A 24783-nucleotide genomic window follows, 5' to 3' on the forward strand; every position below is an offset into this window, starting at 1 on the left:
ATTTTAATTTAAGCTTTAATTAAACATTGACCCTAAAAGAACTTACTTAATAATTTAGCTCCAATTAATTTAATAAATCCTAAAACATTCTATTTCTTTAATTTAAATTATTCCTTGACTTAATTTAAATTTAGGAATATTTTTCTTATTATTAATCTTATCTCTAATCTCCAAACTCCGGTCCAACCTCGCGTATTTATGCTGAAAAGATAAAACTAAACATCTACTTTTTAAATAAATAATCACGACTTACCAATTATAAAATGAATTAAACGCTTCATATATTTATAAAAAATCATTTTTTAAAAAATAATAGCAATTATGCATGGCTTATACGTAATCTGGTTTTCGAATTCTACAACTCTCCCCCCTTAAAAGAAATTTCGTCCCTGAAATTAAATCTTACTGAATAACTCGGGATATCGACTCTTCATCTCTGGCTCAGATTCCCACGTAGCTTCCTCCTCCGAATGATTGAGCCATTTGACTTTCACTAGCTTGACCAGTTTGTTCCCAAGCTTTTTCTCCTGTCTGTCTAAAATTTGTATTGGTCTTTCGTCATAAGACATATTCGGAATGAGCTGCAACGGTTCAAAGTTCAAGACATGCGATGGATTTGCCATATACTTCCTCAACATGGAGACGTGAAACAGGTTGTGTACTCCGGCCAGATTCTACGGAAGAGCAACACGATAAGCTAATGTCACAACTCTGTCGAGGATCTCAAATGGCCCGATGAATCTTGAATGAGCTTTCCTTTCTTCCCGAACCGCATGACACCTTTCATCGATGCTATCTTCACGAAAACATGGTCACCAACAGCAAACTCCAGATCTCTCCTCCTCTGATCTGCATAACTCTTCTGTCTACTTTGAGCAGTCCTCATCTTATCACGGATCTTGACTACTATATCAGCAGCCTGCTCCACAATCTCCGGGCCCAATTCTGATCTCTCCCCTACTTCATCCCAATGAATAGGCGATCTACACTTACGACCGTACAGTGCTTCATATGGAGCCATACCTATAGACGACTGAAAACTGTTGTTATAGGTAAACTCCACCAACAGTAGCTTTGATTCCCAACTCCTGGAGAAATCTAGGACACATGCACGAAGAAGATCTTCCAAAATCTGGATAACTCTCTCGGACTGACCATCTATCTATGGGTGGAAAGCTGTGCTAAACAACAACTTTGTACCCATAGCTGAATGTAGACTCTTCCAAAATGAGGAAGTGAATCTAGGATCTCGGTTAGACACTATAGAAACGGGAATACCATGAAGTCTGACAGTCTCCCGTATATACAACTCTGCATACTGAATCATGAAGAAAGTCGTCTTAATAGGCAAGAAATTAGTTGATTTCGTAAGACGGTCTACAATCACCCAGTATAGCATTCGACCCTCTGACTGACTTCGGCAGACTGACAATGAAGTCCATGGTGACATTCTCCCACTTCCACTCGGGAATAGGAAGAGGCTTGAGCAAACCTGCTGGTCTCTGATGCTCTGTCTTCACTAGCTGGTAAGTCAGACACTCGGATACAAAACGTCTGATATCCTTCTTCATTCCGGGCCACCAATACAATAACTACAGATCTTTGTACATTTTTGCACTCCCTGGATGAATAGAGTACGGCGACATATGGGCCTCAGCTAAAATATCTGCTCGAATAGAATCGCTGCTAGGAACCCACATTCTATCTCGATATCTCACAATATCGTCTCTTACTCTGTACAAGATACTGCCCTTGGCCTATCTCTCTGCCTCCACTTTGCCAACTGTTCGTCTGCTAACTGTCCACTGCAAATACGGTCTAGAAGAGAAAACTAAATCGTCAAAGTAGATAGACGAGGAACTCTGCCTCGAGGATATGTCTCTAGATTAAACCTCTGCATCTCAAACTGAAGAGGTCTCGGAATCACCAAATGAGCCATCACTGCGACTTTCCTACTCAACGCGTCCGCAACTACATTAGCTTTGCCAGGATGATAGCCAATGTCATAGTCGTAGTCCTTCACTAGCTCCAACCAACGCCTCTGACGCATATTCAACTCTTTCTGTGTAAAGAAGTATTTGAGACTTTTGTGGTCGTTAAAGATCTGACACTTTTCTCCATACAAATAATGCCTCCAAATCTTCAATGCAAATACTACGGCTGCCAACTCTAGATCATGGGTAGGATAATTCTTCTCATGAATCTTCAACTGACGAGAAGCATATGCTACCACCTTCCCATACTGCATCAATACTGCGCCTAACCCGAGTTTTGAAGCATCGGTATACAGAACAAAATCTTCGGGCCCTGAAGGCATGGCCAATACTGGCGCCGAAATAAGAGCTTGCTTCAAGCGTATCGAAGCTCTTCTGACACTCTTCGCTCCACACATACTTAGCATTCTTCTTTTTCAATGACATAAGTGGAACTACGATGGAGGAAAATCCTGAATAAACTTTCGATAATATCCTGCTATCCCAAGGAAACTACGAATCTCTGATGCATTTTGCGACACAACCCAATCTCTGACTGCTGCAAATTTTGTTGGGTCTACCTCAATACCACTGCTAGAAACGACGTGGCCTAATAACGCCACTTTCTCTCACCAGAACTCGCACTTGCTGAACTTCGCGAATAGCTTGTGCTTTCGTAAGGTCTGCAATACTGTGGTCAGATGTCTGCTGTGATCATCTTGATTCTTTGAGTAGACGAGAATATCAGTCTATGAATACTATCACGAACTGATCAAGATACGGCTGAAATACACGATTCATGAGATCCATGAAGATCACTGGCGCATTCGTCAAACCGAACGGCATCACAAGAAACTCAAAGTGGCCATAACGAGTCCTAAAAGCAGTCTTGAGAACATCGGCGTCTTTCACCCGCAATTGTTGATACCCGGAACGCAAATCTATCTTGGAGAAGACTGAATCTCCCTGCAACTGATCAAACAAATCTACAATCCTCGGAAGTGGGTATTTGTTCTTCACCGTAACTCTGTTCAACTCCTGGTAATCAATGCAGAGCCTCATCGAACCATCTTTTTTCTTCACAAACAAAGACCGGTGCGCCCCATGGCGAAAATCTCGGGCGAATGAACTCCTTGTCAAGAAGTTCTTGAATCTGTTTCTTAAGTTCTGCCATCTCTGTTGGTGCTAATCGGTACGGTGCTTTTGAAATCGGTGAGGTACCTGACATAAGCTCAATAGAAAATTCCACCTCTCGCACCGGTGACAAACCAGTGATGTCATCAAGAAAAACGTCTAGAAAGTCCCGGACAATAAAAACATCAGATGTTGACTGTTTGGGCCTCTCGGGAACAGATACAAGAGTAGCTAAAAATGCTCGGCACCCTCTATGAATGAGCTTTCTAGCCTGGACACAATATATCATGCGCGGTAAATGAAAGTACCTGTCTGGTTCGAATAAGAATTGCTCCATCCCAGGCGGTCGGACTAGAATAGATCTCCGCTGGAAGTCAATCAAAACTCTGTTCCTCAAAAGCAAGTCCATTCCCAGAATGATGTCAAATTCAGGCATCGGCAAAACGATAAGATCCGCATAAACGAGATTACCATGAAGTTCGAGGTCTATGTCTCGGATCACATTAGTCGCCGTTATCTCCTCTCCAGAAGGCAGACCTACTGAATACGCTATATCTAGCCCAATGGTCTTGATCTTGAGAGAATTTGCAAAGGTTTATGAAATGAACGAATGAGTAGCCCCTGAATCTATCAAGGCATTCGTAGCTGAACCGGCTATAAAGATTCTCCCTGAAAGATTGGAATATCATGCTAAACCCAATAGTTTTACCATATCTAAGCTTTTAGACATGCAAAGGTCAAAGTTTTTCTAACCTAAATTCACGAAAATAACCCTGATTAGAACATGCAATCCTATAACCAATTCTAAGTTAAAAATCTTAACTCAAACTCTTAAAACATTACATTTCAAATACAAATTTAAAGCTTTAGGATACCTGTCATGAACATCGTCTCCGGGTTAGTCTCCACTGCATGGAGGGCAAAAACTCTGCCTTGGGTAGGCAGATTCTTCTGAGGACAATTCTTCAATATGTGGTCAGTACTACCACATTTGTAACACTTTCCTGAACCATACATACAAGTCCCAGCATGACGGAGTGAGCACTTGGCACAGACTGGATACTCCACTGTCCTTGGGACTGACCGTCCCTGCTGCTGCCCTCTGTTCCTGAGTGGACCGTGGAAATAACTCTTATTCTGGTGCTGCTGCGGAGGAGGGCGGGGTGGTGCCTGAAATGGTCGTTTACCATTGCGATCGCTCTCAATATCTTTCTGATCTTGCTCTGCCGTTAGAGCACTGGAAATAGCGACATCATAAGTAGTAAGGCCAGCCACCCTAACATCACGGCGCAAGATCGGCCGCAGACCTTCCATAAAATGCCTCAATTTGGCACCAGCGTCATTTGCAATCAGGGGTACAAAGTGACAACCCCTCTCAAACTTACGGATAAACTCCGTAACAGTCATGTCTCCATGTCTCAGGATCATAAACTCCCTAGTTAACTTGGAACGCACCTCGTCAGTAAAATATTTAGAGTAGAATACCTCTGTGAAGCGCGTCTAACCCAAAGTAGCCAAATCAAAAGCTACATATGCTCCTTCCCACCACAGGCGAGCGTCTCCTCCAAACAGATAAGTCGCACAACGAACACTATCTCCATCTTCAAGCCCCATGAACTCGAAAATAACCTCAAGGGACTTAATCCAGCCCTCGGCAACCATAGGATCTGACGTCCCTAAGAACTCCTTCAGCCTCATCTTCATGAACCGCTCACAGACAGCCTCAGGCCCCGTCTGTTTGGCTACCACAGCATTGTTCCCCGCGAACTGTGCGAAGAACTGAGTCATCCCAGCTAACATCTGGGCATTCAAGTCTGGTGGAGGGGGTGGTGGTAGATCTCTCTCCTGTCCATGATCCTCACCGTTCTCATGAAGATGCTCGTCACCTCTCCCGCGATCAGGAATACGTCCCTAATCATGCAACAGAAACAGAAATAAATAAAATGCTCGGAACGAAATGAAAGAAATAAAATAAGGGATATAAGTGACTCCCCTATCAATCATCCTCCTCCTCGTTGGCCTCTGGGGCAATGACGCCAGCTCCCGGCTCTGGTGCATCGGCGTAGTGAAACTAAAACAGTGGCGAGAAATCTGGCATAGATGGCGGCATAAGGTCCAGATCAATACCACTATGGCTCAGGGATAAACACAGCATGGCATCAGTAGCGGTCTGATATGTCTGGCTCACATCCTGCCACTGTAACTAATGATCAGAAAATGCGGCAAATTAATCCATCTGATCCTGAAGAAGGCGACGTCGAGGTCACGGGGCCCGTGGTGGGGGCTGTTGTGGTAGTGGATCAAAAGTCAAGCTGTCGCATATAGGGCCAAACTGAGGGAAAGCCTTCCGCATTACCGCGGTCTTTTGTTGATAGCTGGCGTCATCAAGGGCCTTGGTCGGTGGCAACCATTCATCACCATCGTGGAAAATGACGTCGGCGCCCGTACACAGCTCAGTGATAATGTGTGGAAAGAATAATGCCACATTCGGATTGTGAATACTCAGCTGGATCTGTGAATAAATAATATTTCACACATTGATTGGCATATGGGTGAGTAGTGCATAAAGCAACACCCCCTCTCCTTCTGTACGTCGCTAGTGTGCCTGACTGGCATCAATCGTGTGGCCAAAAATTCATATCACATCGCAGCCGGGACTAACAAATAATTCTCTACGAAACTAGTGTACGATCCAGGTGTCTTCCATGGAGACCCCGGATAACAGATTTTGCGCATCATCAAGTCTAAGTCGGGGTTTTCTGCCCATGCCATATACATCGAATCATCCACAACCGGTGTCTCAAGCACCCTATTAATCTCTGCAGAACTATACTCCACCAGCTTCCCTCTCAAAAATGCTTTATTATTGTTCCACTCAGCCGCATTGGCATAAAATTCTCGCACGATCGGTGCCACCGCGGCTTGCGTTTGGGCACAAAATTTTTCCCATCCTCTATTTGAAATTTGATTTTGAATAAAAATTTGTTGCACAAGCTGAAAACCACACACGAATCGAATATCGATGTATTTTTGCATGTTCATAGTATTCTTTAGCGGCATTATTCACAAACGAATGAGTATTACGAGAGGATGAAGAATAAGCATCATGACTTACCCAAGATTTCTTTGGCGGCATCTTGGATGATTTGTGAAGAAAAAAAAGCCCGGAGTAGGAGGTGTGTTTTCGGAATAATGACTCGCCGGAATCCGGGAAAAGAAATTTCGGAGAAGCTTGCGCTCTAAGAAACTCGAGCAATGATAAAGCTGGAAGAGAGTGGAGGGGGACGACGTCTCCAGAACTCAGTGGTGGCCGGAAAAATTTAGAGGCTGCTGGAGAAATTCAGTGGCGGCTGGAGAAACGAAGTGGTGGCCGGAAAACTCACACCTTGGTGCTAGGTGACGATGGTGACAAGAAATTTGACCTGAAATTGGAACAAAATAGGTTACTTGAGTTAAATTGAGGGAGGAGGCGGCGGAATTTTGAAGGGAAAAGGGTAGGGCTCGAATGGGGAAGAAGAAAAGGAGTCTGCACTTATAAAATTTCTGTAACCTGCCCGGGCGGATATAAGTTTCCGCCCGGGCAGATGGTGTGTGATCAGCAGTTTTCTCAATTGAACCAGTTTGTTCGAGTTTGACAACACTAAGATCTGTTGTAGCGGCTGGTGTGGAAGGTTCTCCTGTTTGCAACTCGAACTCATAGGCATTCAGATCAGCAAATAGATCATGTAATTCTACCTTATTCAGGTCCTTTGATTTACTCATAGCCATTGTCTTAACATCTCATTCCATGGGAAGATATCTGACAACCTTCAGGGCTACTTCTTTATTTGAATACACATTTCCAAGTGCATTCAATTCGTTTATTATGCTCCTGATTCTCTCATCATATTCGTGCATAGATTCTCCAATCTTCATTTTAATATTATCGAATTTTTGAACATCAACTGAAACTTTATTCTCTTTGGTTTGCTCATTGTCTTCGCAGAGCTAAGTCAACTTCTCCAGATTTCTTTTGCAGTCTTGCGCATCTTTATTTTGCTGAAAGTGATTTTATCCAGCGTTAAGATATCTTTACCCACATTCTCCAAGTTGGCTTTTCTTTTGTCCCCTGCTGTTCATTCTTCTCTTGGCTTTTCAATACAGTGTGGTGCACCATCAGTTATGGCAACAACATTGTTTGCTTTCAGTATTCTCATGGCTCTATCAATAATGACATAACACATGTCATCATCTTGTGTAGCTAGATGAGCCTGCATTCTAATCTTTCAGACATCGAACTCTTCTCTTGAGAACATTGAAATTTTGTTGAAGGAAGACATGGTAATCAGATTTTCTAGGTAGGAATATTTTGAAACAAGATTCAACTGCTCAGATAGCACTTGATTGGATCGATTGGTAGGTGAAAGAGTGTTTAGACGGGAGGGATTGAATAAACACTTGACAATTTTACCACCTTTTTCAAATAATGAGTCAGTTTAGTGATAAACTCAACTCGGGAATCTTGTTATGTCAATGTCAATCAGTTAACTAATGAAAGTGAAAAAATAAACTGAGTGACAGATAGAATAAAATTGAAATTAAGAGGCACAAGATTTATGGATGTTCGGAGATTTCAATCACTCCTACGTCACCCCTTGTATATAGAATATAGAAAATTTACTAAAAGACTTTGATCAATACAATAGTTATATAGACCCCCTTAAGTTTTGGACTTAACAATGCCAAACTGAAACTATTAGTTTCAATACAGTTTATCAGTTCTCAACATATCTGAAACTACTCAGCACAACTGATCTCTATAAGATCGAAAATCACAAAAATAAGTGTTTGTGCTTGTAAGCTCGATGTATAGCCTTGAATACTATGATTGTATATGCTAAGTGTGAGCTTTTGAAACCTTTTGAATTTGGACAGAATGCTTGTGAGGAGATTTCAGCAGTATAACAACTTGGTAGTTTTGTTCTTTATATTTCTCATCTGCTCTTCTCGGCTATTTATAGGATTTGCTTCTGACGGTAACAATGAATACGTTTGAATCTTTCTATCTGTTTTTTGCCACGTAAATATCCTTCTGACAATTGTACACTGTAGCATTGCTGAAACGTGGCGTTCCCACTACATGTTGCAATTTGACTTTGTACAGTTGTCGTTTGATAGTTACATTCCTTAACTGATGACGTCTCAAACTATTTTATCAGTTTGACACAGCTGATAGAAGTAGCTGATAGCTCTCAACTGATTGTAGTAAAATTGATAAGTTCCAACTGATCATCCAGTCCACTACATAGTTAAGTTAGCTTAGTTCAATTGTCTTAGATGCGCATTAATCTTCAGTTAGGAATCCAATAGTTTGCGTATTTTTAGATAGGTTCTTTTCAGTTTTCTTGATCAGTTAGTTCAATCTTTATATGCTCGGTTTGTCAAACTTCCGAAATTAAGTTTCTAACAAGGGATTTTTATGCACTTTAAATTCTTTTGATGTTAAATAAATTTTGGATTTTTTGAAATGTTGTCTATGCAAGTTTCGATTTTGGAAGAAAAAAAAACTTTAGTAGGATTTTAAGGTTTAAAAGTAGTGGACGTTTCAGGTTGTAATAGTGCAGCTCAAATATTTTAAACAGTATAAGAGTCCAAGTACCACAGTTTGATCGCTCTCTCAACAGAGATAATTATTGTACTCTAACAATTTTATTATTTTATTTTCATAAAATACATTAATTAATTAAGTCTAAATAGAGATGATTTGATTTATAATCAAAATGAAGTTGATTGACCAATTTTTTTATTTCAAGTATCTACCAAAATTGATGGCCATATGAGGTAGTTAGCAAAATAATTTCGGTTAAATATTTTTTTTAAATAACCTATATATTTGAAATCACTCGAATATGCCGTGGGAGGCTATTTTTCAAAAAATAAAAATAAATTTTTTTTGGCCGATATCATTCCCCCAAATTTCTCACGAAAAGTAATTATTTTGAATGAGCCATTAATAAATCAATTAAAAAGAAATGATTTTTGGTTCAAGAAAATCATCAATTAAATATAAAAAATACATACTTCATCTCTATGAAAATTAAATAGGCGTTCTAGTTCTTGTATTTTTATAGAAGTTGCACGATTTACCCATGTTAATTCGATTGTTGAAACACGTACCTATGTTGCTTTTATGAGACCAATTTTTTTTTAAAATACATGAAATATACAAAAATTCTCTTTTATTATTCTGAAAGTAAAATATAGTTATTTGCACCTAAATTCTCCGTGACATTTCGAAAATACGTACTCCACTACATAAAATTAAATAGTTGTTTTTGTGTCGAATCAAATGTCATGTAACATTTGGATGATCTCACGTTTGGTTTTATATACTTGGTTTGTTATACAATTAATGTCATATGTTGATTTGATATTTCCAATGACAAATTCAACATACTATTTATAATGATTTACGATAAATTGAATACTCTACAAATTTCACGGCTCATTCACTCATTGAGATTCAAGAAACATGATGAAAATGTCAAAAAGTTTCTGAATTCGATGTTAACCAAACAAGCATCACCACAAAAAAATTACAATCCAAATACCATAGCACCAAACCAAAATTATAAGTTCATGCATATATTTAATGAAATGTGTAGAATACCAAATTGTTTGAATTGATGTGGTTTTACTAAAACACTTACCAAGCAACAAAGAAATGGAGGAAAGAAGATGACATGTTGATCTCATGCCCTCCAAAATTATGTCAGCCTCAAGTCTCTCTTATTAAATTCTTTCTTTAATGTCAAACATAAAATAAATAATAGTAGATAATAATTTAATGAAATCACAACTACTTCCATGAGTGCTTGAACTTGGGACACATGTACAACTTCTATAAAAACACAAGTATTAAATTTTTATCAGAGTAAAATGTGTATTTTCGATATTTTACAAGGAGTTTAGGTTAAAAAAAACTTCATACATAAATTAAATAATAATTGAGGACAATTTAGTAAAATCTCAACTAGCACATATTCAACTTCTATAAAAACATAAAGATTAGAATGCCTATTTAATTTTTATAATGATTAAATGTGCATTTTCGATTTTTCATATTTTGTGTTATCCGTTAAAAAAAAAAAAAACAAACAAACAATAAGAAAGGTTAGATTTTTTATTTTTGTTTTTAGAAAGAAAAGATATATTTTAAATTGAAGGTTAATCCCTTACTTACTTCCCGTAAAAGAAAAAACCCTAAAACGACATCAGTACACCGACTGCAGCCATTCAGATTCTCGTTCATCGCATCATCGTTGGTCATCGGCAAGATCGGTTCGGGGTGATGTGATTATTGAATGATTATAAGTAAATAAGTTATAAAAAGTTAATTGATTTTTGTTTTATCCTTCTTTTGCTTGATATTTGATGTGTATTTTCGATATTTTACAAGGAGTTTAGGTTAAAAAAAAACTTCATACATAAATTAAATAATAATTGAGGACAATTTAGTAAAATCTCAACTAGCACATATTCAACTTCTATAAAAACATAATGATTAGAATGCCTATTTAATTTTTATAATGATTAAATGTGCATTTTCGATTTTTCATATTTTGTGTTATCTGTTAAAAAAAAAACAATAAGAAAGGTTAGATTTTTTATTTTTGTTTTTAGAAAGAAAAGATATATTTTAAAGTGAAGGTTAATCCCTTACTTACTTCCCGTAAAAGCAAAAACCCTAAAACGACATCAGTACACCGACTGCAGCCATTCAGATTCTCGTTCATCGCATCATCGTTGGTCATCGGCAAGATCGGTTCGGGCTGATGTGATTATTGAATGATTATAAGTAAATAAGTTATAAAAAGTTAATTGATTTTTGTTTTATCCTTCTTTTTCTTGATATTTTATGTGTATTTTCGATATTTTACAAGGAGTTTAGGTTAAAAAAAACTTCATACATAAATTAAATAATAATTGAGGACAATTTAGTAAAATCTCAACTAGCACATATTCAACTTCTATAAAAACATAAAGATTAGAATGCCTATTTAATTTTTATAATGATTAAATGTGCATTTTCGATTTTTCATATTTTGTGTTATCTGTTAAAAAAAAAAACAATAAGAAAGGTTAGATTTTTTATTTTTGTTTTTAGAAAGAAAAGATATATTTTAAAGTGGAGGTTAATCCCTTACTTACTTCCCGTAAAAGCAAAAACCCTAAAACGGCATAAGTACACCGACTGCAGCCATTCAGATTCTCGTTCATCGCATCATCGTTGGTCATTGGCAAGATCGGTTCGGGGTAATGTGATTATTGAATGATTATAAGTAAATAAGTTATAAAAAGTTAATTGATTTTTGTTTTATCCTTCTTTTTCTTGATATTTGATGTGTATTTTCGATATTTTACAAGGAGTTTAGGTTAAAAAAAAAAACTTCATACATAAATTAAATAATAATTGAGGACAATTTAGTAAAATCTCAACTAGCACATATTCAACTTCTATAAAAACATAAAGATTAGAATGCCTATTTAATTTTTATAATGATTAAATGTGCATTTTCGATTTTTCATATTTTATGTTATCCGTTTAAAAAAAAAACAAACAATAAGAAAGGTTAGATTTTTTATTTTTGTTTTTAGAAAGAAAAGATATATTTTAAAGTGGAGGTTAATCCCTCACTTACTTCCCGTAAAAGCAAAAGCCCTAAAACGGCATCAGTACACCGACTGCAGCCCTTCAGATTCTCGTTCATCGCATCATCGTTGGTCATCGGCAAGATCGGTTCGGGGTGATGTGATTATTGAATGATTATAAGTAAATAAGTTATAAAAAGTTAATTGATTTTTGTTTTATCTTTCTTTTTTTTATATTTGAATCAATTTTCTGTATGGTTTTCGAACTATTGTAGCTAACTTGACGTTTTTGGGGAGTTTGATAAGTTACAGATTCTAGGTCTTTGTCGAGGTAATTTTCGAATTTGGTTGTTCGCGACGTGTTTCTATTTTTTAAAACCTCGCGTTTCCTTTTAGATTTTTAAATCCCTTATTGTTCATGTTTGTTCTGTTGTGCTTCGTTTTTTGTATTTGTGGCCAAATAAAGAGATGAAGTAAAGGGCTTGCATGGATCAAGATATCTTGTTTTTGGTCCAATATCTACAAAAAATGGATCAAATAGCGACGGATTGGGTACATCCGTCGCTAAACTTGCGTCAATGATTATTACCATCGCTATTTAGCGACGGTTTCATTAATATAACCGTCGCTAAATATAATAGCGACAGCTTACTTAAACCCGTCGTCATTTTAGCAACAGTATAAAGGTCACCGTCGGTATTTTAGCGACTGTTTTTAATAAACAGTCGCTACAAGTGCGACGGTATATATTGCAACAAGTTTAAAATAACCGTCGCTATATAAAACAAGCGACAGTTTACTTTAAACCCGTCGCTCATATAGCGACGATTTAGTAAACACCGTCGCTCCGTTTGTCGCTAATTAAGCGACGGTACTTCGTAAAACCGTCGCTCTTGTAGCCACGGTTTATATACAATCGTCGCAATATACGGCGACGTTTGCGTAGAAACCGTCGCCGATCTAAATCGGCGACGGTTGTTGATTACGATGTCGCTATTAGCGACGATAAATGATTTAACCGTCGGAAATACCGACGGTTTACTCGTAGCCCGTCGCCATGATTCTATATATACCGATGTACCCGAACATATTTCTTAGTAGATTTTCGCGCATCTCTCTGGTAGTAACGAATCTCTATAAATTTTTTGAAGTTTCGTTATTTTTATTTTGTACTAACTATTTCTTTTTTATTTTGTAAATTTGTTACTTGGTGCGATTTTCCAGCGCTACGCGGAAGTAGGCATATCTTCCCGCAACATCAGGTTTTAAAGTTTTTTTTTTTTTTTTTTTTACAGAAAATTTAATACATGATTTTAACTTTTGCGTAGCAATTTGTTTATTTGTGTAAATTTAATACATTAATTTTTGCTTAAATATTATTTCTTCGTGGTGTGCATCAGGTGGGACTTTATTATACACCGTCTCTATATAGTGCGACGGTTTTTTTAAAAACCCGCCGATTAAAATAGCGACGGTTTTTAAATATGTCGTCGCTTAATATAGCGACGGTTTTAGAACAACCGTCACTTAATATAGCGACGGTTTTAGAACAATCATGCCTTATTATAGTGACGGGGTATACAAACCGTCGCTTAATATAGCGACGATGTTCATATAACCGTTGCTTATTTTAGCAACGGTTGTCATATAAACCGTCGCTACGGAGCGACGGTCTTCTTCAAAAAAACCTTCGCTATAAAGCGACTGGAGATAAAAACCGTCGCTTTGAAAGCGCGACGCTCGGTTCTGTTACGGACCGTTACACCGTCGTTACAACCAGTCGCTTTTACCTTTTAGCGACGGTTACCGTCGCTAATTTTTTATTTTTTTTTGTAGTGAATAAACCGTCGCTATTTTTTTATTTTTTAGTAGTGAATAAAAAGATGAAGTAAAGGGATTGTATTTGGTCCAATAAGTCTGTTGTTTTTACTTCTGAACCGTTCATAAATCTGATTTAGTCTTTGCACATGTGAATTGAATAATATATTGCAATCAGAATAAATCTGATCAAACTAATTATATGTTGTATGTTTATGCGTGTGTCTTTCATTTACTCATATGAAATATGGTATGGAACTCTTCTAAATCTAGAAAATTTATGCAGCTCCAAGATTTAGATATTATATTGAAATTTGGATGTGTAGCAATCAGTGTAAGTTTTACTAACCATTCTTCAAACCTCTTTCTCATCACTTTCCTTGAGGTTCCCACAAGGCAACGCCTCCCACCTCCCATCAGCGTGCTGTTGGTTGCCATGTGTGTTCTTTTTCTTCGCAATTTTTCTACTTTTTGCCTGGTTTCATCTTCTTCAACTTTCATAGATTACTCTCTAGTTGCTTTTCATGTTGGCATTGTTCAAAGGTGGTATTATCACCTTGGTTTTGGTACTCTTTAGGATTAATTGGGTATTTGTCTACATTACATAATTTATACTGTTATTTGTGGTGATATTCTTGAGACCCCACAGCATCTCAGGAAGGATCTTTTCCCTAAGCATAACAATTTTAGATGTGGTGAGAATATGGTGTTAAAGGTAGTATGTTTAAAATGATTTAATTATCTAATTGTATCATTTTATGAGGCAGTATGTTTAAACTGATTTATTATCTAATTATTATCATTTTATGACCATGTTCAGGGTCTGTTATCAGCCCTTCATTCCTCGCCATCATTTACGTAAGCATGAAGGGTGTTCGTATAGGGAAGTTATTGTCATTAGTCACATTCATCGTTAAATAACCTCAATCATAGTTATCTCTCTTACTCTTCGAGTCATTGGAAAAGATGATTCATTGTGCTAGGTCAATAAGGGTCACGACTTAAGTTAACGAAAAAACTATAAACTATCTCGGTGATCAAATAATTTAGTGGATTGATTAACACTATACCTTCTACATTCTTCATTGCTAGCTATTGGATTCATGTATTAGCTTGACATTCTATTGTTGAAAAGAGTATAGTAGAAACTAAGAAAAGAAAAAAATTTGTATCAATTGTCGAAATAAGAGTCCCAAGCTGACATTTGACTTATGTTTCATATAATCATATCCACATACGAAATAAGGAATCAATATGTATATTAAAACTGATTGGAGTTGTCTCGAAGGACAAAATGAGTTTCAATTAAGTTAGTTTTGTTTCTTTAGCATGTCTATGTATTTGGGCATTACTTCAGATGAGTTCATGTCGATGAATTATGTTCGCTGATGTCCATAAATCTTCTGATTTATTTGAACATTTTTTATTCTTTTTCCATCTAAATTGTATTCTAACTGCTAAGTAGCTTTCTCCTTCAATTTTTTGACCTTGCTCTCGTCATATCATTAAAGTTGATGTATTATTTCATATTTTCGTTTGTTTGTCTTTTTCCTCCTTCCTGTTTTAGTTTCGGAAATCAAGGACAAAATGGGTAACCTTTAGTTCTATTCACATCCATTACTTCCATTTTGAAGCTCTGAAGCAATCTGTTTTTGGAGTGAGAATTTGAAGCATCATTGGCCTGGCCTTGGGAACTTTGTGGTAAGTTTTTCTTTGATTTTAAGTTCTATAATACGTATTTTGTTGTGAAGCATGAGATGCAAACTGAGATTTAGAAATGTTGAGGTCTCTTGTTCTTTACATTCTAGTTTTCCAGAAAAGCGAGTATGTACCACAGGTTTGCAAATCATAACACTGTTTTATTCTTCATCTTTTCCTTGGTTGTAGAGATGTGTAAATTTTCTCGAGTGGGTATGCATATGTGCGTATAATTCTACCTTGTTTTACCCATTTGAATTTGCCAATGCATGTGAGATAAGATACAAAAACATAACCATTGATTCTATAATTGAAAATTTTAGTTTCCATTTTTCTATTAAGATTTGGCACTACGTTTGGATTCCATCACAAGCGAATTTTTCGTTTTAGTCGTTTGGTTTAAAAGTTATGCAGCACTTAAGTACGCCATGTCTTGCAGCTTTATAATGTTTTATCATATGGAGGGTTTATGTTGGTTTTTATCGTATTTCTGTGCTTCAGGGGCATTATCTTTGTTTCAAGCACTTTTCATGCTTTGTCTCTTGATAGCATTATAACTTTATAGTTTTTTATCATGTGGATGGTTCATGTTAGTTTTTATCGTATTTATGTGCTTCAGGGGCATTGTCTTTGTTTCAAACACTTTTCATGCTTCGTATCTTAATAGCATTATATAATTATTCTTTGGCTAATCTTGATTATTCAATATTGGAGACACCCGTGTTGTGTTGCTGAAGGTATAGTGATGTTGAACCTTGATTATTATGGCCGTCAATCAGAAATTCAATTCTTAAATTTTTAAAAATTTGGAATGCCGTGCTTATCATGTGTTACTGGTGATTTTAGGGAGTTTGAAGAGTAAAGGATTTCCGAAGATTATAATTTGTAATGGAGCAGAAAGGAAATGGACAGTCGCCGGGTATTGGGGTGGTGGGTAGCTCTGCTCAGATGCCATTTGTCATGATGTCATATCCGGCCAACCAAATGGCTGGAACCTCTTCTCCAACACCGGTTGGATCGATTCAGTCGTCCCAAGCTGGTGGTCTTTCTGCTTCTCCAGCTCAGATGGCACATCATCATCTTGCCTACCAGCACATACATCAGCAGCAGCAACAACAATTGCAACAGCAACTCCAAAATTTTTGGTCTAGCCAATATGAAGACATTGATCAGGTAACCGACTTTAAGAACCATAGCCTGCCGCTGGCTAGAATCAAGAAGATAATGAAAGCTGATGAAGATGTTAGAATGATCTCAGCTGAAGCACCTGTTATCTTTGCACGAGCCTGTGAGATGTTCATCCTTGAGTTGACACTACGTGCATGGAACCACACTGAAGAGAACAAAAGGAGGACGCTCCAGAAAAATGATCTTGCTGCAGCGATTACAAGGACCGACATATTTGATTTTTTGGTTGACATTGTACCTCGAGAGGACTTGAAAGATGAGGTTCTTGCATCAATACCGAGAGGACCAGTTCCTGTTGGAGCTCCTACTGAAGGGCTTCCTTACTATTATATGGCACCACCAGGTGGCACTCCAGAGATGTTCTTGGGGAAGCCTGTGGATCCTGCTCTTTATGGTCAACAACCTCCTCCTTATATGGGTCAGCCAATGTGGCCGCAACAACCTCCGTCGCCTGCAGATTCTTAAGCAGGTTTGGTATCCACATAATTTATATTATGTGTGCCATCTAGAAACCTAAGTTCAGTTAATTGCTCTTCTTGGCTTATTCTCTTGATATCTGTTGTTATCAATTCAAATTTTCATTTTTTTACCTTTAATCTCCATGATTGTGGCATGTTAGTTCTTTAGGACTAGAAACTGGATTGATGCTCTCTGTGTGATTGATCTTTCGGTTACAAGGTTCCATTCTTAAGATAACCAGGTTCAATGGTTTAGAATACCAGAACTTTTTCTTCTATTAGTTCAAGTTTGGTGATTGATAGATTGTTTGCCATGGTTCGTTTATGCACAAGACAAAATTTAGACTAGCAAATTGTCTTTCCACTTTCCAGTACAACATTATACTTTTTAATACGTCCCTCTGTTACTATTACTATTTATAGACTTGGTACATGCTATTTATTGAATTCAGATAAACTAATACAGCTTACGATTTGCAGAAGCTATTGCTGAACCAAGTTTCTTGATTTCGGTGGCTCAAGAGAAGCATGTGAAGTTTGTGGTCAGGCAGATGCACGACGACCTCTTAGATACAGAAATGCGTGCTTAGTATTTACTATCTATCTTGGCTGGATTGTCAGTCTACTGTTTAGCTTATCTCGAATCCTAGTTTTTTTGTAACGTTGATATGTGGAACTTTGTGATGTTGCCTTACAACCGAACATTTTGTTTATTTTCCTGCAATGGATCATGCTCCAGTGGAGCCTAATATTAAAATTTCAATGGTTGCTTATTCAGAACAAGCATAACTTGTTACTTGTTATGTGTTTATATTTTCGTTGTGTTGTTCTAAATATTTATATTATTATTAATTTATTTGTTAATTTTTTTTAATTTATATAAATGAATATCTCGTCTTGCAGGCATGCCAGATGTAAGATGTACCAATTTATATAAAAAAAATTAACTTCCAAAAGTTCAAACATAGGAACCGAATTTGATCGTAAGTTTTAATCTCTTAAAAAAATATTACGCTAAAAACAAAAGAAAATAGTCTGTTAATTGTAGACATAAATTATCAACATAATATTTGTATTCAAAATAATGTGGTAATGTAGAAAGCATAAAAATATATTTAAGTTGCTAAAAAGTTGGAAACTGGTATAAAACTGAAGAAAATATATAGAATAAAAAAGTGAATTTGTTTGAATATGTAGTTTTTGTCGAGAGTGCAAGAGTTGTGATGTTGAGTTCTCTTCTATGTTCTTGATGATTCTTTATTTTCTTTAAACTTCTAGGACTATTATCTCACTCTTCTCACTATCCATGATATTTTCCACAATCTCGTCCATTATCCACACTCTACGTGACTTACTCAAAATATTTTGAATCACTGATGGACTTATTCTAATCTTCTCGCTATTCTCAAATTTATGGGCTTGGGCTTAAATTAATTTTTGGTGCAAACAAATACCCCGCAGGAATTTCGCCATTTGGACCAAAATGTCTACATTTAAATCCATATCACCCACTCACAACATGAGACTAGGGATGTCAGTGGGTAGGGTATGGGTCGGATTTGATACATCCATCCCCATACCCATTTATTAAATTCATCCCCATACCCATCGGGTATTGAATTTCATCCTCATCCCCATACCCATCGGATTATCGGATACCCATACCCTACCCAAATACCCTATTATCATATACAATTGAATTTTTTCAAATTTAAATTGTTTCAATGAAATTATGAATATTTAAAAAATTATTTAAATGAACAATAAGAAAAAAGTAAACTTTATAAAAAAAATAACAAAAAATTAAAAATAGTTTATATTAGTTGAACAAAAGTACGCAATTTAACAAAAATAAATTATTTTTCAATTTTAAAGTCAAACATGGAATAAACTTACCAATGAAAAAGATGAGAAATTGAATGAAAAATAAAAGAGCGGCAAAACCTAGAAACATAAAACTGAAAGTGAAAAAGAAGAGAAAAGAAAAAGTATCGATTTACTTGGATTTGAGAAAATGAATCTTTAATATAAATAAATATAATTACTATATATATATATATACATATATACATACATACATATATATATATATATATATATATATATATATATAAAGAGAAAAAAAAAGTATCGATTTACATGGATTTGAGAAAATGAATCTTTAATATAAATAAATATAATTAATATATATATACATATACATACATACATACATATATATATATATATATATATATATATTTATATATTAATTTAAACGGGTATTCGGGTAGGGCGTGGGTCGGATTATATCAAACCTGCCTCCATACCCAAACCCGAAAATCCCCATACCCGATTACCCAATTATTTAATCGGGTCTAAAAATCCTTCCATACCCTCTTCTATTCGGGTCGGGTATCGGATCCTCCAACGGGTTCGGAGGAAATCGCCATCCCTACATGAGACCCAAAATTCACTTGCAATGTGGGGTCCATTAATTAACTCAAAAGTCTGTATATAAATCTATATCCTTTTTACCTACTTACAACCATCATGCTCATTAATTAATTCAAAATTCTCTTACATGCTTTCTTCATCTCTTCATATTTCCTCACAAAAATGGATATGCAATAGATGCCAAAGTTCCATCTAATTTCCTTTCTCATTTACTTTCCATTCACACACCGAAAATCGTAGCTAGATCGAAAACCAAGGTGATCTCTAGGTATTACGGTGGCAGAACTTTGTCGTAAAGCTTCCAGAGAAGCTCAAATCCCAACTGGAAGATGGCTGAAAACAAAGGAACAACATGGACTTCAACTATAAACACTAATCCACCAAGAACGGTCAAGTATCGGAGCCAAAATTTTACCTGAAAACGAAAGAGAAGTGGCGCTCAGAACCAGCCGAAACAGCAGATTCGATCTGGCTGAATCCTCGCTTAAAAATTCCGATTTATGGCTTGAATCAAAGCTTAGGATGTTAAGAACACAACCCTTCAAGAATTTTTGATTTTCGACATCGGACGAAGAAGTTATGACGATTCTACAATAGCTGCTACAATGGTGACGAGGATTTGGGGTTGGAAATGGTTTCTTCGTTTTTCTTTCTTCTTCCTTCTCTGTTTATATAAGGTAAGTGAAACGTCCACTACTGGTTTTGATTTAAAAGTACTATAATTTTTTTTTAAACCTCACTATTCAAATCCGCCGAAATACTTACATGCAAATATAAAATATTTTGGAAACTACTTAAAAATAAATCAACCAACTATATTTGAAAATCAAAGGAAATAGTTTAAAGCATAAAATCATCCAACGTTTTACCAAACCTAAAAAGTATTATTTGAAAAGTATAGCTCATACTATCAACCTCTCAAAAATCACTCAAAGCATAAAGAAATAGTTGTAAAAATCTTTAACATAAATCATAAACGTAAGTGCGAAAAACTATAAGCGTTGGTCCTCGGGTTATGTGCACATCCAGTCTAGTCAGATCAACTATCAAGACCTCCACTACCCTCAACATCATACTCACCCGCATCAATCACACTTAGTGAGTCTAAAGACTCAACACACCATAATCTTGATAACAACATAATACGTATACAGATCACATGCCACAGTGAAAATACTTGTACTTAAAATAACATTTTCATAATCATGTATCACCTCGGATAGTTGCACCCATCAAACTTGAGATAAGCTCACCTTCTACGTTCGTGGATGCTCTCTATAATTCAGTGGATAATCATGTATCCACACTAAAAATTCAGTTTTCACCTTCAGTTTGCATTATTATATAAGTGATGTCTTTTATTTTTTTAAAAATTAGTTTGTTTATTTGTTAGTTTTAATTAATTTTCTAAGCTACAATAACTAGAGAACCTCAGAGAAAATGTCTCATTAATATGTGATGTGAATCTTGATACGAATAAATAGCAAACACGATTAAAACGCAATCGCACCCTCTATTTAATTACGATAATAAGACTCGTGTGTTTCCCGATCTTTTGGAATCAAGTAATTGATGTGTTATTCACCTCTAAACTATAAGAGTTTAGCAACAAATAAACACGAGGATAACAATCGAAATTTGATACGAACCTTCGAAGAACGACGCCTACGACAATCCGCACAAGCACGATCAACAAACGCCACCAAGTTATAAACTTTGATAAGTTTGATTTGATTTAACAAAGCTAAAGCCTTGAAAAGTTGAGAGAAAAATCTCACAAGTTTGATAAAACTCAAAATAATATGTGTATTGTGTGTAAAATTTCGTCCAATATGGTTTACATATAAAAAAGATTAGTAGAATCTAGTTACCTAACAAAGTAAAACTCTAAAGAAAGAAATAATTCGCGCAGAAAACACTAGGCACGGACCCCGTGCAGACCTCTGTGTCTGGGTCCGTGTACACTCGGTAAATAGACTTCAGTTGGAAACAATGGACACGGACCCCGTGCTCACCTCCGTGTACGGGTCCGTGTAGACTCTGTCTTCGCCAATGTAATAGGGCACGGACCCCGTGCCTGTGTCCGTCGTCGGGTCCGTGTAGATACTGTCAATGGGCACCTCAGGTTGTATAGAGCACGGACCCCGTGTGCAGGTCCGTCCAGACTCGGCCAATGCTATCAGTACTTGAATACTATTCCTTTGGTCTTCTAACACACTCCCATGCATCACGACTCCTTCCTGCCTACTCATGACTCCTTGTAGTGCCTCCTTGAACTTCTTTAACCGACCCCTCGTGACTGGTCACTCCGGCAACTACAAAGGATCCCATGCTTTCCTTGGGCCTTGACGACCCGTGTTCGCATCATCCTCCCCTTCTTGAAAAGGATTTGTCCTCAAATCTTGCTCATCACCTACATCAAACAACGACAAATCACTAACATTAAATGTAGAACTTAGTTGTACTCATTTGGCAAGTCGAGTTTGTAGGTGTTGTCATTGATCCTCTCAAGAACTTGGAATGGTCCATCGCCCCTAGGTAATAGCTTTGAGCGTCGCTTCTCCGGAAACCTCTCCTTCCTCAAGTGTAGCCACACCCAATCACCCTTCTCGAATACCACCTTCTTTTTCCCCTTGTTAGCTTGCTTGGCATACACTTTTCATGCAAGGAGAGGTTTCCGAGAAGGGTGATTGGGTGTACACTTCTCGCTTGTAGGTGTTGTCATTGATCCTCTCAAGAACTTGGAATGGTCCATCGCCCCTAGGTAATAGCTTTGAGCGTCGCTTCTCCGGAAACCTCTCCTTCCTCAAGTGTACACTTTTCAACAGCTTCTCAATATTGGCTTTGGCCTTTTCATGCAACCCCCTAACAAATTCAGCCTTCTTTTTGCCATCAATGTTTAACCTTTCACTCACAGGTAAAGACATCAAATCCAACGGGGTTAAAGGATTAAAACCATACACAATTTCAAATGGCGAATAATTAGTACTAGAATGCACGCAACGATTATATGCAAACTCAACAAATGGCAAGCAACTTTCCCAATTCTTTAAGTTCTTTCTAAGTATAGCACGTAATAAAGTTCCTAGCGTCCTATTAACTACCTCAGTTTGACCATCAGTTTGAGGATGACAGGTCGTAGAAAACAGTAATTTAGTGCCAAGTTTAGCCCATAGTGTTTTCCAAAAGTAACTTAAGAATTTAACATCACGGTCAGACACAATAGTCCTAGGCATGCCATGCAACCTAACGACTTCTCTAAAGAACAAATCCGCAATGTTAGATGCATCATCAGTCTTGTGACAAGCAATAAAGTGTGCCATTTTAGAAAACCTATCCACAACAACAAATATAGAGTCCCTCCCCTTCTTTGTCCTAGTTAACCCCAAAACAAAGTCCATAGAGATATCAACCCAAGGTTCACTAGGGACGGGAAGTGGTGTATATAATCCATGTGGTTGTGTCCTAGACTTAGTGTGGGGACCCGGGCTCTAACTCTATTCTTTTGGGATTTAATTGGATCTTTGTTCGAAAATGTGGGTCAAAATTTTGCTTTTAACATTAATTTAAATGTATTAACGAAATCATCACATGTCTCAATAGAAATTAAACAACGTAATGTACATACAAGTCTGTGCGTACAAACATACACTAGTGTTCAATAACAACTACAAACATAAGTGCTACAAGTCCAGTAGGAAACACTAGGAATCCTCCACGCCCGAGATCTCCACGCTATCAACTCTCTCTTCCTCGTCGTGACCCTGATCCTGCCCCACCTGTTGCCATGCACACATACAGACACGACAACAGCCGGATAACTCCGGTGAGAACATATCCCAGTATAAAACATGGATGCATGCAATGTCATAATCATGTACAAAAGCATAGAATATATCAAGTAACATGAATAAAATCTAAACATGTAGAAGAATACAAATCTGTATTCAACATTTAAATCTTGACTCGACTCATTTCTAATCTAGGGATCCCGGTGTGAATAAGACGGTCTGTTACCTACCCAACCACTCGGGGCAACGGTACGTCTTATTCCTAGACTTCGGTCAACTCTGTATCGAGGGTCTACACATATAGCAAATCTGCTCCTATGCGTCGATACACCGAAACGTCTAGTTTTGGCAAGTCTGCCAATATCTCCTATCTCAGGACTCGAATCTAAACTAATAAACAAAACATTACATAATCAAATGTAATAACAATCTAGTATGTGATTTAGGGAAACTCGTATCAAATCTGAATCGAGTTGTGCAATCCCGTGACCACATGAATTATACCTTTCTTGTCGCACTGTCTGTCAAGATCTCGAATCAAATGTCAAACCTGTCACTTCAAATCTGAAATGGCAATATACAAATGTTCTATATCAAAACACCACTCAAGCAAGTCTTGGAATAATCAATAATCAGTCTCGGTACAAATTGACGGCATAACGGCGTAATCTCGCAATACCGATCAACTCCAACAATAATACACAATCATAATTCATTCCTAATCTCATCAACACATCCATATATATTCTGAAATCTGCATATACTCGATCCATGTATGCTGGAAAATCGAACCCATAGCATATGACATCCATAATTCGATTCGGTAGTGAATATATCAAGCTCATACTATCAAGAACACATATCTTCAACAAAATCATAAATTCTCCAACACATATGTTTCGAACCATGCTGAAAATGTATAATACTTACATCCTTAGCTAGTTTTTGTTGCAAGGATCACGAATCCGGCCTCGGAATTAAAATCGAATGAACAAATCTTGCACAAGCTCAATTTAAAGCCATGAAGAACTTGAGGAATTTAGAGGGGAGTTCTCGGTTCTTGCCTTCTGAAGATGATGAAATGAAGTGTCAATGCAAGGTATTTATATAGCATGCCATGTGTCAACACGAAATTCAAAAGTGGCAATCTCGCATGCAGACCGCGGGTGCGGTAACTCAGGAGCGCGGGTGCGCTGTGTTCACGGCGACATTTTATTTCCTGAAATTCAATGACCGCGGGTGCGGTCCTTACATGACCGCGGGTGCGGTCTTGCTAACACCGCAGGTGCGGTGTCTGTTCGCACAAATTCACCAATTTCTGTCCTCTACACCGCGGGTGCGGTAGTTTTAGCACCGCGGGGGCGGTGTGGCTTCGGCCATGCTTCAAAAATTCCACTCTAAATATCATGCATTCTCATGGTTTCAAGTCTCACATCGATGACAACGGATAATTCTCGAGCCTTACATTTCTCCCCCTCTTAGACAAGAGTTCGTCCTCGAACTCATACACAATAAATCATGCAAGTATATACAAAATTGTAAAGTCAAAACGGGAAGAAAGACTCACATCATAAAAATAACTCGGGATGCCTCTGTCTCATCTCAGACTCCGTCTCCCAAGTTGCTTCCTCGATGCCATGATGACTCCATTGAATC

The 24783-nt window shown here is 37.2% G+C and overlaps 1 protein-coding gene across 4 annotated transcripts; it reads left to right on the forward strand.

Moving 5' to 3' along the window:
• The first annotated feature begins 12882 nt into the window (after window positions 1-12882).
• On the forward strand, window positions 12883-17689 carry LOC140833155 (nuclear transcription factor Y subunit C-3-like). 4 transcript variants are annotated; one of them, XM_073197624.1, is made up of 4 exons: window positions 12883-13000; window positions 15191-15257; window positions 16101-16911; window positions 17381-17689. In XM_073197624.1, the coding sequence occupies exon 3, from the start codon at window positions 16143-16145 to the stop codon at window positions 16905-16907; it is 765 nt and encodes a 254-aa protein (XP_073053725.1). In that variant the 5' UTR covers window positions 12883-13000; window positions 15191-15257; window positions 16101-16142; the 3' UTR covers window positions 16908-16911; window positions 17381-17689. The 4 variants fall into 4 exon arrangements, with proteins under 4 accessions (XP_073053725.1, XP_073053723.1, XP_073053726.1 ...); XM_073197622.1 differs by having other exon boundaries at window positions 12983-13000; window positions 15124-15257; XM_073197625.1 differs by lacking the exon at window positions 12883-13000 and having other exon boundaries at window positions 13622-15257; window positions 16101-16916; window positions 17423-17689.
• The last annotated feature ends 7094 nt before the right edge of the window (window positions 17690-24783 follow it).

This window comes from Primulina eburnea, chromosome 5 (genome assembly GCF_022965805.1).
Source record: "Primulina eburnea isolate SZY01 chromosome 5, ASM2296580v1, whole genome shotgun sequence".
In the NCBI taxonomy this organism is placed as follows: Eukaryota; Viridiplantae; Streptophyta; class Magnoliopsida; order Lamiales; family Gesneriaceae; genus Primulina; species Primulina eburnea.